Raw genomic sequence first — 15,579 nt, forward strand, 5'->3', positions numbered from 1 at the left:
ATGATCTTTGCAAGACCAAGAAGCCTAATGCATTGCATGAGCAAGCTGCTCTTTCTCTATTCCCTCACTGGTGGGATTTTTTTTCTTTGCTCTTTCTTCTTCGTTAGTGGTTAATCTAGCCCTAAGCATATGATGTCCACTGAGGCACTGATTAAAAGCAGTGATGGGACTTGGATGAGATATTTACATTGTATGCTTAATAGAACTGAGAATCTGACCACCTTGGACAAGAGAGTCCAAGATGCATCCCACTTTGCTTCAAGATCCTGATGGGAGGCAATGCTGGGAGTCATGACTGTAGGCCTGTAGGTCACGACCCTTTTGGGGGTCAGACAACCCTTTCACAGGGGTCACATATCAGATATCAGATGTTTATATTGTGCCTTACAAGAGTAGCAAAAGTATAGTTATGAGGTAGCAATAACTGGTTGGGGGCTACTACAACATGATTGAAGAATCAAAGCTTGGGAAATGTTGAGAACCACTGGTCTAGACTGCAGGTTGGGCCTGTATTCAGCCATGTTGAAGAACTGATATTTTGGGGTGTTTTTTTTGTTGTTGTTGTTTTTTTTTTTTTAATTACATATTTTCCCCAATTACATTTCCAATGCTATCCCAAAAGTCTCCCATACCCTCCCCACCTCCCCACCTCCCCACTTCCCTACTCACCCATTCCCATTTTTTGGCCCTGGCGTTCCCCTGTACTGGGGCATATAAAGTTTGCTTGTCCAATGGGCCTCTCTTTCCAGTGATGGCCGACTAGGTCATCTTTTGATACATATGCAGCTAGAGTCAAGAGCTCGGGTACTGGTTAGTTCATAATGTTGTTGCACCTACAGGGTTGCATATCTCTTTAGCTCCTTGGATAGTTTCTATAGCTCCTCAATTGGAGGCCCTGTGATCCATCCAATAGCTGACTGTGAGCATCCACTTATGTGTTTGCTAGGCCCCGGCCTAGTCTCACCAGAGACTGCTATATCAGGGTTCTTTCAGCAAACACTTGCTAGTGTATGCAATGGTGTCATCGTTTGGAGGCTAATTATGGGATGGATCCCTGGATGCTATTTTGTATGAGTAAGGCTTCAAGACTGTTTCTGTACTGGAAACTGCTCTGTAGACTAAGCTGTCCTCAAACTTGCAGAGATCCACCTGCCTCTACCTCCTGAATGCTAGGATTACAGTTGTGCACCACCTCTCCCTGACTGGAATCCATACTATTAGATATAAATATTGATGGCATCTTGAGCCATTCACTATGGGCCAGGCACTATGGTGCACATAGTATCATTGTCATGTCACTTGTTCAATAACTACCTTGTTAAAGAAATTTATATCTGTCATCATCAGGGTTTTTATTGCTACAACGAAACACCATAACTAAAAAGTAAGTTGGGGAAGAAAGGATTTATTTGGCAGTCTGGAGCATAGGTGTAATAGTTAAGTCTATAGGTGGGGTGGGGGCAAAGCCAGATAATCTTAGGTTCAACTGTAGGCTGCCTTCGGACACTCCATTCAAACCTAAATCTGTTAGCATGGCTAATGTTCAATATAAAGATAATGCATTGGTCTGATTAAGCAAATAGAGATTAAGAACTTGCATGCATGAGGTACTGATTTTAGGACCCCAGAGTAACATAAAAAGTTGGGTATGATGGCAGTGTACTTATAGTCACAGATGGGCTGGAGAGAAAGTCAAATCGCTACAGCTCACTAGCCAAAGAGAGCCCAGTCTACATGGATCTCATAAGAAAAACATGGCTCAGAATAACCTAGACTGAACTATGGATATAAATAAGTTGGCGGGGTGAACATGAATAAAGCCATGGGGTTCAGTCCTCAGTGCAACATAAAACTAAGCATGGTGGTTCACACCCGTAGTCCTGGGAGTTGGGACATAGACAGGAGGATCAGAAGTTCAAAGCCATTGTTGTCTACATAGCAAAGTTGAGGCCAACTTGAGTTATGAACCTCTTCTTTCAAAACAGGTAATGAAGTAGCAAGAACATTATATATAGCTATCTGACTTAAAACCAAAGAGAGTGTGTGTCAACTCATATTTGTATGTATTCAGTACAACATATTTTGATTCATTATAAATATATTTGTGGTCAATTAAAAGCAATTAGCATATTAATCACCTTAAACTTCCACTATCTCTTTATGATAAATCCATTCAGATTTCCTCCCATCTGTCTTGAGATGTTTTAAGCCATATTACTTATGCTCACGGTGTAGATATACATGTCAGTTTCACTAAAAATAAGACTTTGTTCACATTTTTGCTTCTGTCCTCTTATCTGACTTCAGATAATGGAGGTTACCTACAAGACTACAAGACCCATATGATAGCTAAGTTCGACACAAGTGTGGATCTATACTATGACAGCCCAGAGGTGAAATTATTGTCTGATGCTTTTAAACCATACCAGAAAACCTTCCAGCCTCACACCATTATCCTACATGGAAGACCAGGAGTTGGAAAGTCAGTTTTAGCCAGAAGTATTGTTCTGGACTGGGCACAGGATAAACTCTTCCAAAAAATGTCCTATGTCTTTTCTCTGTTAGAGAAATAAAGTGGACAGAGAAGAGCAGTTTGGTACAGTTAATTTCTCTGTTAGAGAAATAAAGTGGACAGAGAAGAGCAGTTTGGTACAGTTGATTGCCAAGGAGTGGCCAGACTCCTGGGCTCCAGTGACAAACATCATGTCTCAACCAGAAAGACTCTTGCTTGTCATAGATGGCTTGGATGATATGGACTCTGTCCTCCAACATGATGATATGACACTATCCAGAGACTGGAAGGATGAATAGCCCATATATATCCTGATGTACAGCCTCCTGAGGAAGGCCCTCCTACCCCAGTCCTTTCTCATCGGTACCACCAGAAACACAGGCTTAGAAAAACTCAAGTCAATGGTTGTGTCCCCCCTCTATATACTGGTTGAAGCACTGTCTGCATCAAGGAGATCTCAGCTGGTCCTCGAGAACATCTCGAATGAGTATGAGAGAATGCAAGTCTTCCACTCTCTGATAGAAAATCACCAGCTGTTTGACCAATGCCAGGTCCCCTCTGAATGCTCCCTGGTCTGTGATGCTCTACAGCTACAGAAGAATTTGGGAAAGAGATGCACCCTACCCTGCCAGACTCTCACTGGTTTGTATGCCATGTTGGTGTTCCACCAACTCACCTTGAGAAGGCCTTCCCAGAGCGCTCTCAGTCAGGAAGAACAAATTACTCTAGTGGGTTTGTGCACGATGGCAGCTGAAGGAGTGTGGGCCATAAGGTCGGTGTTCTAAGATGATGACCTGAAGACCTATAGCCTAAAGAAGTCTGAGATCTTGACCCTCTTTCACATGAACATCCTTCTCCAGGTTGGCCACAACAGTGAGCAGTGTTATATTTTCTTCCACCTCAGCCTGCAGGATTTCTTTGCTGCCTTATATTATGTTTTAGAAGGGCTAGGGGAATGGAATCAGCATCTTTGCTTCATTAAAAACCAAAGGAGCATCATGGAGGTGAAGAGAACCGACAATACTCACTTCCTCAGGATGAAGCGTTTCTTATTTGGCCTCATGAACAAGGATATCTTGAAGCTCTGGAGGTTCTGTTTGAATGTCCCATGATTCCAACTGTTGAGCAGGAGCTCCAACACTGGGTCTCTCTGATAGGTCAGCAGGTCAATGGCACCAGCCCGGTGGACACCCTGGATGCCTTCTATTATCTATTGAGTCTCAGGACTTTGTTCACATGGCTCTCAACAGCTTCCAAGAAGTGTGGCTGCTGATTAACCAGAAGATGGACTTTAAGGTATCTTCCTACTGTCTCAAGCATTGTTAGAACTTGAAGGCAATCTGGGTGGATATCAGAGACCTCTTCTCAGTGGATAACACTCATGAGCTGTGCCCTGTTGTTGCTCTCCAAGAGTGAGTATCGGATGATTTTTATCCAAAGCCAGTTAATAATTTTTGTATATTACTATGCTTAAACATGACCTTTGGAAATATTTGGGATACTAGATGGTACTTAAAAGATGACTTGTTTACTAATGGGACTTGACCTGAGTCCAGTTTGTCATTATCTAGAGAAAAAAAACCCTTTTAAAACAGTACCATGCTGGGGATATAGCTCAGCTGATATATATTTCATCCAGTTGAGTGGTTGCCTAGCATGAATGAAGCCTGGGGTTCAATCCTAGCACCACATAGACTGTGTACATACCTGCAATCCCAGAACTCCAGGTGACAGAGGTGTCAAGCTAGGTTCCACCACTAAGCCTATTAGAACAGCCAAATTAATAAATGCAGAAATAGAAGAATCATTCAATGAGGCCACAGTAGAAAGAGGGTCAGAGATCAAAGGTCAATAGGTCTACCTTGACTCCCCTTCCCATAGCCTATCTTTTGGATCCTGAAGTGAAGTTAAAATTTCAGGGACTTACATGTCTTAAGTAGTTCTAAGAAAAGTGCATGAGCCCTGCCCATCATTGCCATCTGGCCTCCAGTCTCTCCATCAAGGTGGTCTGCCCTGTGTGGAATTGCTTTCTGGGGGGACAAGTTCTCCTCTGGATGACACCAGGCTCCAGCCTTTCCCTTCTAAAAGTTGATTTCTGAAGATTGGCAGCAGCTTTGGGGCCCATCATTTCCAAAATTTGATAGTCAGAATGATGGACAGATTGACAAAAGTAGGCAGAAGAGGACTCAGTGATTATGAGCATGTACTGCTGTTCCAGAGATAGAGATTTTGGTTCTCAGCACCCAGTGGAGTGTCTCACCACCTACAACTCCATGCCTAGGTGCTCCAGTGCCCTCTTCTGGCCTCCACAGGCACTTGCATTTTGTGCACATAGTCCTAGGCTTGCAATACACATATATAAAAATTAATATTAAATATTTTAGGATGTATTTATTATACACAAGTACACTGTAGCTGTCTTCAGACACACCAAAAGAGAGGGCATCAGATCCCATTACAGATGGTTGTGAGCTACCATGTGGTTGCTGGGATCTGAATTCAGGACCTCTGGAAGAGCAGTCAGTGTTCTTAATTGCTGAGTCATCTCTCCAGCCCAATATTTAATATTTTATAATAAAATACCTTCATCTCTGTAAGCAGGTTACAGAGAAAGGATTAATGTTCAAGTTTTAAGACCACTTAGCAATTTTTAAGTATATATGTAACATGTTAATATCCTCATTAATCACAATATAATAATTAAAACAACAATGTGCAGATTTAAGCTTGTTCCTTTTGATTAATTTTGTAGTCTTTGACTAACTTTCCCTTCCCCTCTTCCCAGTCTCAGGTGGCATGACCATTCCACTGTCCACTTCTAGAGAATTTTGTTTTTAAACAAGGTTCCATTTTAGTGTGTGTGTGTGTGTGTGTGTGTGTGTGTCTGCTGTCTATTCTGTGTGTGTGCACAGGTGTGTGCATGTCATGACATGCGTGGAGATCAGAGAACAACTAGCAGTAATAGATCTTTCCACCGCAGAGTTCTCTGGGTTTGATCTCAGGTACTCAGGCCTCACAGCAAAGTCCCACCTCACACAGATAATGTCCTCATGGGAGCTGTCATGGAGACATGTTTTCAATTATCCACTTCCATGTATATTCTAGCATCCTCCAAGATCACTTGCAGCTGAGGGAGGACAAGGAATCAGAGTTGGAGTCTCATGTCAGGGGTCCTGTAACCTTCCTCTTGCCACTACTAGAAATTAGACACACTTCCCTTACCATATACTTGGCTTTTCCTGTACTGTTTTTGTCCAGGTAGCTGTCATCACTAACAGGAAGTGGTAATCTCAACTCGAAGATGGAAATGGAATGATCATATCTCCAGAGTAAAAATAAAATCCAAGCTAAAGAGATGGCTCCGTAGTTAAGAGCACTTACTGTTCTTCCAGAGGATGGGGATTTGGTTCCTAGCATCACTTTGGGTGGCTCATAGTAGCCAATAACTCCAGCTCCAGGGAGATTTGATGCCTTTTTCTGGCCCCCATAAACACATATATAGAGATACAGAGACATGAAGACAACACACAGACACACACACATACAGACACATACATGCACAGACTCATGCACATTGTTACACAATTTTAAAAATACAATCATTTTTTAGTGCCATATAACATAACCATACCATTTCACCATTAGTGAGCCAGAATTTAAGTCAACAGGTGACTGGAGGACTGGAGGCTCCTCTAATTGGTCTAGCATATCCCCAGGGAATATTGAACTATCAAAGGAGTCTGACTGTAGGGCTGATCCTGTAGAGCACATACCAGGTAGCATCCACTGAGCTGGCTTTATTTCCTCAGCTGTCCGGTGCTCCCTTACAGTCTAGTCTACAACCTGTGGCTGGCCTTGCTGTGGCAGTCACTCATGTTCAAATCTACCTGTTCAATCATATTTTCTCTCACTTCTTCCCCTCATTGACACAGGACACAATGTAAGCCCCTCCTCATGGAGTGGTGGGGAAACTTCTGCTCTGTGCTTGGCAGCCACTGGAACTTGAAGGAGCTGGACTTGGGTAACAGCATCCTGAGTCAATGGGCCATGAAGATACTGTGCCTTGAGCTGTAGAATCAGTCCTGCAGAATACAGAAGATGACCTAAGTGCCACCCAGCCTGGGGAAAGCAGTCTTTGCTGGAGCTTATCCTGCCAAGACAAGGTTCTTCTATAAACCCTGAGGAGATTTATTCTGAAAGGATATGCTATAAAAGATCTATTGCATGAACCAAGTCTCCAGAAGCATGAAATGGGAGCTGAGCAAAAGACCTTATAAAAAGAGATACATGGGTTTGAGGCAAGTTTAATTACTGTGGATTTTGAAATATAAGTAGGAATTGGTTAGAAAGGAAGAACAGGAGAGGAGGACTTTGAGGCCAATAATATAACATGAGGTAATTGTTCAAGTTATATGATTTATATTGTTCCTTGATCACTCTTTGATAACTCTAAAACTGTACAAATATGTGACCAGCTAATGGTTAAATACAACAGGGGTAACAGCAGTCAGTCTGGGAAGAAGCTGACGTGATTCCCTTCAGAAGAGGATGTTCGATGGAAGGAAGAGCAGAGTTTACAGGAACAATACAATGGAGAGAGATCCAAACATAATGAGGCCTTTAAAATGGAAAGGTTTCCTCTTAAACACTGGAGAGCAGCTTTATTAAGAGAGAAAAGGAGGTAGAGGGGTGGGAGGGGATAGCTAAGTGGTTAGCACATCAGCTGCTTTTGCAGAGGACTCAGGCACTGTTCCCTGCCCCCACATGGTAGCTCACAGCCTCTCTAACTCTAGCTTCAGGAAATCAAGTTTCCTCTTGCCACCTCCATGGGCCCTGGCATGTATGTGGTGCATGTACAGTCATTCACACACATACACATTAATGAGAGAGTATACTCAAGTCATCCCAAGAAGGATGTTGGGCTTGAGTCAAAGGAGCCTCTCCAGAGGCATCCCTTCATTAACACATCTCAGCAAATCCTACTGAGGAGTCCCTCTGGACCAAATCCCCAAAACAAAGGAGAAATTTGGCTTTTAGGAGTAGTAAGAAGTTTCCCAACACATGATTTAGTACAGATAGCATATGTGACAAAGAGCATGAAGGACCCAATTGAGAGCTGTCAAGTCACAGCATAGACCACTTACCTCTGTCCCAGTGAGAGCTACAGGAAGGGACATGGCCTGTTTGCCTCAGGCTATGGGATCTTACCTGTTGTAAGAAACACTAACCTTGAGAGTCAGCCTCACGCTGTAACACTAATACAAATCTGAGCCTGCTACAGATGCCAGATATCTTGGGGAAGGAGAATAAATCCCAGCTCTACTTTAGACAAGAACCCCACTCTTTAACTTGCCCTCCCAAGCCAGGGAAAATCCACATGGCATCCAGCTTGGGGCTGGTCAAGTTCTCAGTTGCTAATGCACATTGGGTTCCTGCCCTGAATTCCCTAGATGATAGACTACAAGCTGAAGTGATGGAGTTTTATCACAGGGATAGAAACCCCATCTGAGACAATGACTAAAAGCTACATGGGCGAAAGTTTTCTTTCATAACTCTCAGGTCATATTGTGTCTTTGAGGTAAGTCAGAGCACAAACTGCAGAAGTCGTGGAGGAATGCTACTTAACTGGCTTGCTCCCCATTTTATTCTCAGCCTGTTATGCACACAGGACTACCTGTCCAGGGGTGGCACTGCCCACAGTGCTCTGGTCCCTCATACATAAATCATTAATTAACCAAAAATGCCCTTCAGGTGTGCCTAGACGACAGTTTGATTAAGGCATTTTCTCAATTGAGGGCCATTCTCCCCAGAGTCTAGCTTTATCATGTTGACAAAACACAAACAAACAAACAAACAAACACAAAAATGGATACAGCAGGTAGGTGTGGCCACACCCAGTAATGAAGCAAAGTCTTGTGTTTGATGCTATATGGTATCCCTGTAAACAAATGGTTCTCATTTGTTTGTGGGTTGTGATCCTTTGGGGATCAAATGGCCCATTCATGAGGGTCACATATCAGGTACTCTGCATATCAGATAGTTACATTACAGTTCATAACAATAGTAACATTGCAGCAATGAGTATCAGTGAAAATAATTTTATGGTTGGGGGTCACTACAACATGAGGAATTATGAAAGGGTCACAGCACTAGGAAAGGTGAGAACCAGCACTCTGGAGAGAGCTCTCCAAAAACAGGATTGCTTAATGTCCTGTTCCTAGGGCCTCTGGCACTTTGTGGAGTGCTGTACAATTAAAGGCAAATAGAGCTGAGGGGAGTGGCTTAGTAAGTAGAATTCTTGTCTGGCATGCAATAAGGCAGACTTCAACCACCAAAATCACGTAAAATATACATGAGAGCACAAGCCTATAATCCTAGCACTTGGGCAGTGCTGGAAGGTGGACCTGAAGTCCAAGGTCAGTAGCGTCTTGCAGAAGACCAGAATTGGGTTCCTAGTCTTAAATCCAGCTCTGGTGAGCTAGTGCCCTCTGCTGGCCTCCATGGGTACCGGATGCACATGCGCACAAAAACCTTACGATTGTTAAAAACCTGTTCAGCATCATCCACAGCTACACAGTGAGTATGAGACAAGCTTAGGATAAATTAGAGCCCATCTCAGAAAACGGAAACTTAACTGACAGGAGTGTTCACACAGGGATGCAGTCCCAGCATTCGAATAACAGAGTTTCACACAGTATAGGCTATGTCTCAGAAACTCTGTCTCAGAAAAAAAAAACTGTATGCAAAGAGCTACAGCTTTGAGAGCTGGCTAGATGGGTAAACAAAAGAGTGTTATTGATTAAATGTGATTAATAACTAAATGAACAATTAAATATGACCATTCTCTCTCTCACCTCCTCCCACTTCTGCAGGTTTAAGAGTGCAGAGGTAGTGTCTGGCCTGAAACATCTCTGGAAGCTCCTTTTTAGCAATCAGAACTTTACCTCAATCTAGGGAACACTCCCATGAAGGATGATGACATGAAGTTAGCCTGTGAAGCACTGAAACATCCAAAGTGCTCCCTGGAGACTCTGAGGTGAGTGTGTGACTTTTTACTTTGAAATTTGGAATAATTTCCAGGAAGTTGAAAAATATAGGAACTTGTGGGTGGTGAACTGTGGGTTAAAAGGTGACCTGCAACCACTCTGCCCCAGGGCTCTGGCTACTAGTGGAAGTGGGAGGCAAGAGTCTTAGCTACACTTACCCCTTGCTGGTGCTGGGCTAGTATTGGCTATGTGAAGATGCTGGACACTGCTCCAAAGGTGGAGGAGCGCATTCTGAAGCCTTGGGGACTGCTGGAGCTAGCTAGGGGGTCCCAAGGCCTGCACAGAGGTTGGAGCCATCAGGTTCTCAGACTCTTGGGCACCCAGACACTGCTGGGAGCTGCAGAAGAGCTGAGAATGGAGTTGGGGACTCATGGGCTGGATCTAGCCCAGGGCCAAAAAGGAAGAGAGGGGAGAGCTCTGGTTGAGTACTGTGGGGAGGAGAGTCCTTGGCTTGCTCAATGGGGGCTTGCTTGGTAGAAGTCATGGCTGGAAGCACTGAGAGGCTTTGTGCAAGAGACTAGGTGGCTGGCACTTTAGACAAAGGCCTGCTCCATTGCTTCTCACAGTGGATTCCAATGAGACAGTCCATGTTTTAAAGACATTTATTGTCATGGTGGAGAGTGGCAATGAGTAAAAACTGTACCCCACTTTCTCAGGGCAGGCCTGAGGTTAAATACCTTTTCCAGGGAGGAGTGTCTGGGAAGGGGAGTTTATTGTCTAAGCCCTCAGACCTTTAGGTGCCTCATTAAAATGGAGATCTGTCTGGAGGCTACGTGGTCTGTGGTCATGTCCTCTATCTGTGGATTGGCTTGGGGTGTTGACCTTATGTAACTGATGGCCACAGAATTATTACAGAGAGCTGCAGCCTCATGTCAGGAGCATGCCAAAATGCTTACTGTCCCTTCCAGGGTTATCTCCTGAGGGGTCACCTGTGGGGTCCTATCTTTCAAACCTATCTCAACCAGAAACCAGACTGCCTTCCATGGTCCCACAGTGAACCCTTTGGGGCTCATTTATCAGATATCCTGTGTATCAGATACTTACATTATGGCTCATAACAGTAGAAAATTTACAGTTATGAAGTAGTGACAAAATAACTATGGTTGGGGATCATCACAACACGAACTGTATTAAAGGGTCACAGCATTAGGAAGGTTGAAAACCACTGCTCTAGGGAGTTAGAAATGGAGAAGTTCTAGAGGCAGGGGCAATAGTGATTTGGCAATGCTATAGTTAGGGATGGGAGACAGGACAAAAGAATGTGCTACATGCAAGCAAATTGAACATTTCAAACACATTTTAAGGTATAAATATTGCATCCATGTTTATAAGAATCCGGTGTTTTGTGAGCATTTAAAACAGGACCAGGGGATAAAGGATTTTGCCACCAAGCCTGATGACCTGGGTTTAATTCCCAGACCCCCCCCCCCCATGATGGAGGGAGGGGGGGGTAGGGAGGGAAGAAAGAGAAAACAGGAACTCCTAAAAGTTGTCCTTTGACTGCATGCCCTTTATGGCACGTGTGTGTGTGTGCCCACATACACATTAAAAAATATAAAGCTGGGTGTAGTGGCACACACCTTTAATCCCAGCACTAGGGAGGCAGAAGCAGGCGGATTTTCGAGTTCAAGGCCAGCCTGGTCTACAAAGTAAGTTCCAGGACAGCCAGGGCTACACAGAGAAACCCTGTCTCGAAAAACAAAAACAACAAAACAAAAAACAAACAAACAAAAAAACCGAGTATATACCTGTAACCTAACACTGTTGTTGCTGAGTCATGGGGATGGCAAGTTTGAAGCCAATCTACTTTGTCTAGTTAGATAGCCTGTTTTTAGAAAAGGTGGTGGAGGGTGGTAAAGTGGTAGGGGTAGAAAAGCTCAGCTGGTAACAGGCTCATAGAGTATACAAGAAGTACAGGGTTCAGTCCTCATAGGTGCACAAACCCAAGCATAGTTCTTAAACCTGTAATCCCAGTGCTCCAGAGGTTAGGGCAGAAGGAGGGGGTCAGCCTCAGCTTTTTAGCAATATGGAGGCTAACCTGGGCTAACACAAGGCCTTGTCTCAAAAAGAAGGTCACAGGTAACCTCAGGCATTTTTTTGAATGGTTATGTAACTATGGTGAACTTTCTCAATGAGAGCTGACACAGGCCATCTTGTGAAGTGTTCCCTATCAAGACACGTTAAGGAGCTGACACTTTGGTTTGCTTATTTTTTAAATTAGATTTGTGTGTGTGTGTGTGTGTGTGTGTGTTCATATAGCATGTGTGGTTAAGAGAACAACTCAGAGCAATGTGTTCTCTCCTTGTACCACATGGGTCCTGGTTCATACTCAGGTTTTCAGTATGTGTGATGAGACCCCTTCATTCGCTGAGAACTTGACAGCCCATGCTTTTCTTTTCCATTTGGCAAATATAGATGGTGTAATGCATCTATGGGGGTGTGATGTGCTGGTTGACAGTGTTGACAGGCTGCTATAAGGAAGAGAGAAAGAAGTAAAACTATTTGTGTGAACAGTCTCTTCTAGTTCCTAAGGAGCTAAGTAGAGAGAGGGTTACCAAAGAGGGACAAGAAAATAATCTTGTGCTGCCTCTCTCTACAGGTTGGATTCCTGTGAGTTAACCCTCATTGGCTATGAGATGATCTCCACGCTTCTTATTTCATCCTCCAGCCTAAAGTGTCTCAGCCTGGCCAAAAATACAGTGGGAGTAAAAAGCATGATATCCCTTGGGAATGCCTTGAGTAGCTCAACGTGTCCACTGCAAAAGTTGATGTGAGTTTCCCTTCCTCTCATCCCATGACTCTATTGCATCTGAGATGCCCCAGAGGTGGGTGGGGCTGGGGAGTGTTTCTCCAGAATGAGGATGGTAGCTATGGCCTCATGGGAATGTCCTGGTGTTGGGACATACAAGAAACCCCATTCACTCAATCATGGCAGCCCTTCTGTTGAAATGGAGCCTAGTGGGTGTCAGTCAAAGACCTATGTCTTAACAAAGCTCTTTTAGAGTGTGATACCTATATGAGCTAAGTGGGTTAGTTCACACTTGACTCCACAGTTATAGTTATCCACTTGTTCAGTGACCAATGACTTTCTTCTTGGTTGCTCAAGCCCAAAGCAGAGCATGTACATGGTTGGCACAGTTATATAATTAGAATACCCAACAGGGTATAGTTGTATATGACTAGAACCCAGGCTAAAATAGAAGGATCATAGCAAGTCTGAGGTCAGCCTGGGCTACACAATAAGATCTCTCTCATTCTCGCACTCTCTCATGCTCTCCCTCACTCTTCCCCTTCCTTTCTATTACACATAGTACAAACCAGAAAGAAGTGTTGGGGAGGTGACTGTTGAAGAAGCCCTGTACAAGCATGAGGACCAGAATTCAGATCACCAGAATCCCTGTAAATGCTAGATGGGCTTGGTGGGTTACATACAGCACTGAGGAGGAAGAGGGGATCTCCAGCGCAATCTGGCTTCTCAGACTAGACAAACTGATGAGCCTTGGGTTCAGTCAGAGAGACCCTGCCTCGATAAAAAGATGGAGATTGAGCAAGGAAGATACCCAATGTCAACTTTGAGCTTCAAGCATGCGTGCAGAGACATTTGCACCTGCACATACATGTGCAATCACAGACACACACACACACATTCATACATACACACACTCCACATGCCCAAAAGATGAGGAGGGGTCCTAACAGAGGGATCATCTTGAATGCCAAATAATTCTGACCTGGGGAGACAAAGGAGCCAACAGAGAAGAGACAAGTCTAAGAATGTTGTTTTATAGACATGCTTCTACATGGAAATTTGGGGCAGTTGTTACTGTCCATTTGTCCTGTGTGCAGAGAGGAGAGTGAAGAGGTAATAATTGTAGAAACCACCACTGAAATTGAAATGAGATTTATCAGCTCTCATCAGTGCCTGCCTGCCTTCCTTCTCTAAACAGCTATGGAGTGGCCACCATCTTTAGTCTCACTGGTAAGCAAGGAGGCAGGTTTAGGATAAGTCACTCATTCATGGATGAACTATTATCAATGGGCAAAACAGAAACTCTGATCCACAGTCACCATTCAGAGCTGTGTGGTGGCACCTGTCATAGCTCTAATTAATGTCACTGAAAACACACAGTACAAGTCGCCCTTTAGAGGCCAGAGACAATGCTGAAAAGATGGCTCTGACTTAAGGGCACTCACCACTGGATTGGATTCCAAGCACCCATATTAGATGGCTCACAACTACCTGTTACTCCAGCTTCAAGGGGCTCCAGTGCCCTCCTCTGGCCTCTGCAGGCACTGCACCTGCATACATATACACACATAAATAAAATCTTACAGGCCAGAAACAGAAGAAATGACAATGTCAACGTGGTTTCTGGACATTGGACCAATCCAGCTGATTTCTTTATTCACCATTATTAGTGATACTGAAAAACAGGTACACGCAACAGGCCATCTTAAGAATTTAGGTTTGTTGGAGTGGTTAGTTTGGCCACAGCCCTATGAGAAGGGGTCTATAAAGCTTTGTTTTCTAGTCTGGCAGCTTTCCTTTGAATGGCTAAGTATGAGGTAATAAAATAGATTTCACATTAGTAAATATGTCAATTACTTCAAATATGTAATCAAACAGTTTACATAATCTATTGTCACACATAGAGGAGTTTCCTCCCATAGATTCATAGTGGTGTTCAGTGAGATGGACAGGAACAAAGAAATCTTAGGCCAGTGAGATGACTCAGTAGGTACAGATGCCTGCTGCTGAGGGAAAGTTTCAATGAATGTTTTTGTGTGTGTGCTTACTAAGATCTCTATTTTGTTGGTGTCTGTGTGTTAGTGCAGTACTTGGGGAGGACAGAAGAGGGTATAAGATCCTTAGGAGCTGGAGTTACAGGTAGTTGTGAACCACTCAGTATAGGTTATGGGGACTGAACTCTCAAGCCCTTTGGAAGAACAGCAAGCTCTCTTTACCATTGAGCTATCCATCCAGCCCCTATACATGCACATCCTGTATGTTAACATAACACTCATGCACAGATATTCTCCTTTCTCTCACCCATGTGCCCACCCACTATCTCCTTTTATTCTCCAGACACATTCTTTTGTATTTTTCTGATGTTTATATGTATACAATTGTATGTGCACATAAAATCATGGGCTGGCTGGCGGGATCAGTACCAGGCCTTGGCAATCTTAGCTTAGTTCTTGAACCCACATAGTGAAAAGTGACTCCTTTCAGTTGTTCTCTATGTGCACGTGTGCGTGAACATGCTCATGTACTCCTGAACTCACCCTCACACTGTGCCCCATGCAGGCACATAATAAATTCACTTTTTAAAAGTGTGAGGCTGGAGAGATGGCTCAGCAGTTATGAACACTTGATGCTCTTCCAGAGTTCTGAAGTTCCCACATTGGCCATCTCACAATCACCTGTAACTCCAGCTCCAGAGAATTTAGTGCCCCCTTCGGCCACCCATATAACATGCATATAGATACATACAGACTTGCACAAATACACGTAAACATTTTTAAATAATAAAACATTAAGTCTAGGAACCACAAATGAAATTGGCTTGATTCCCTTAATATGTTTGTCTCTTGTTGTCTCCATTTCTCTACAAATGGCAACTATCATACTCGTGATGGCTGGAAAAATATTCCATTAATATTCCATTAACTATATATACAGTTTCCATATAAATTCTTCTGTTGCTGGACACTTCGGTTGGCTCCATAGTTTAACTGTTGTGAATAGTATCATAATAAATGTTGGAATGCGAGTTTGGAGGAGGGACATTTAAGAATGGACCTCATTGTTTTCTCTGTTGTGGGTATGGGGGCTCTCCTTGCAGACTGGACAGCTATGGCCTCACACATGCCAGCTGCCACCTTCTGGTCTCATCCCTTTTCAGCAACCAGAACTTGACTCACCTGTGCCTGTCAAACAACAGCCTGGGGACTGAAGGAGTGCAACTGCTGTGTCAGTTCCTGAGGAATCCAGAATGTGCTCTCCAGCGGCTGATGTGA

General features: G+C 43.7%; 1 protein-coding gene across 1 annotated transcript in view; it reads left to right on the top strand.

The window, feature by feature from the left end:
- LOC110297408 (NACHT, LRR and PYD domains-containing protein 5) overlaps positions 1-15,579 on the top strand; it is a 50,453-nt gene that overhangs the window by 15,649 nt on the left and 19,225 nt on the right. The window contains 9 exon segments of the mRNA XM_085842478.1: positions 2,308-2,549; positions 2,593-3,592; positions 3,595-3,723; positions 3,726-3,924; positions 6,445-6,621; positions 9,385-9,449; positions 9,452-9,548; positions 12,158-12,328; positions 15,405-15,575. Of these exon segments, the coding sequence (XP_085698604.1) occupies positions 2,308-2,549; positions 2,593-3,592; positions 3,595-3,723; positions 3,726-3,924; positions 6,445-6,621; positions 9,385-9,449; positions 9,452-9,548; positions 12,158-12,328; positions 15,405-15,575 (2,251 nt within the window).

This window comes from Mus caroli, unplaced genomic scaffold, assembly GCF_978045245.1.
Source record: "Mus caroli unplaced genomic scaffold, Mus_caroli_1 scaffold_8, whole genome shotgun sequence".
In the NCBI taxonomy this organism is placed as follows: Eukaryota; Metazoa; Chordata; class Mammalia; order Rodentia; family Muridae; genus Mus; species Mus caroli.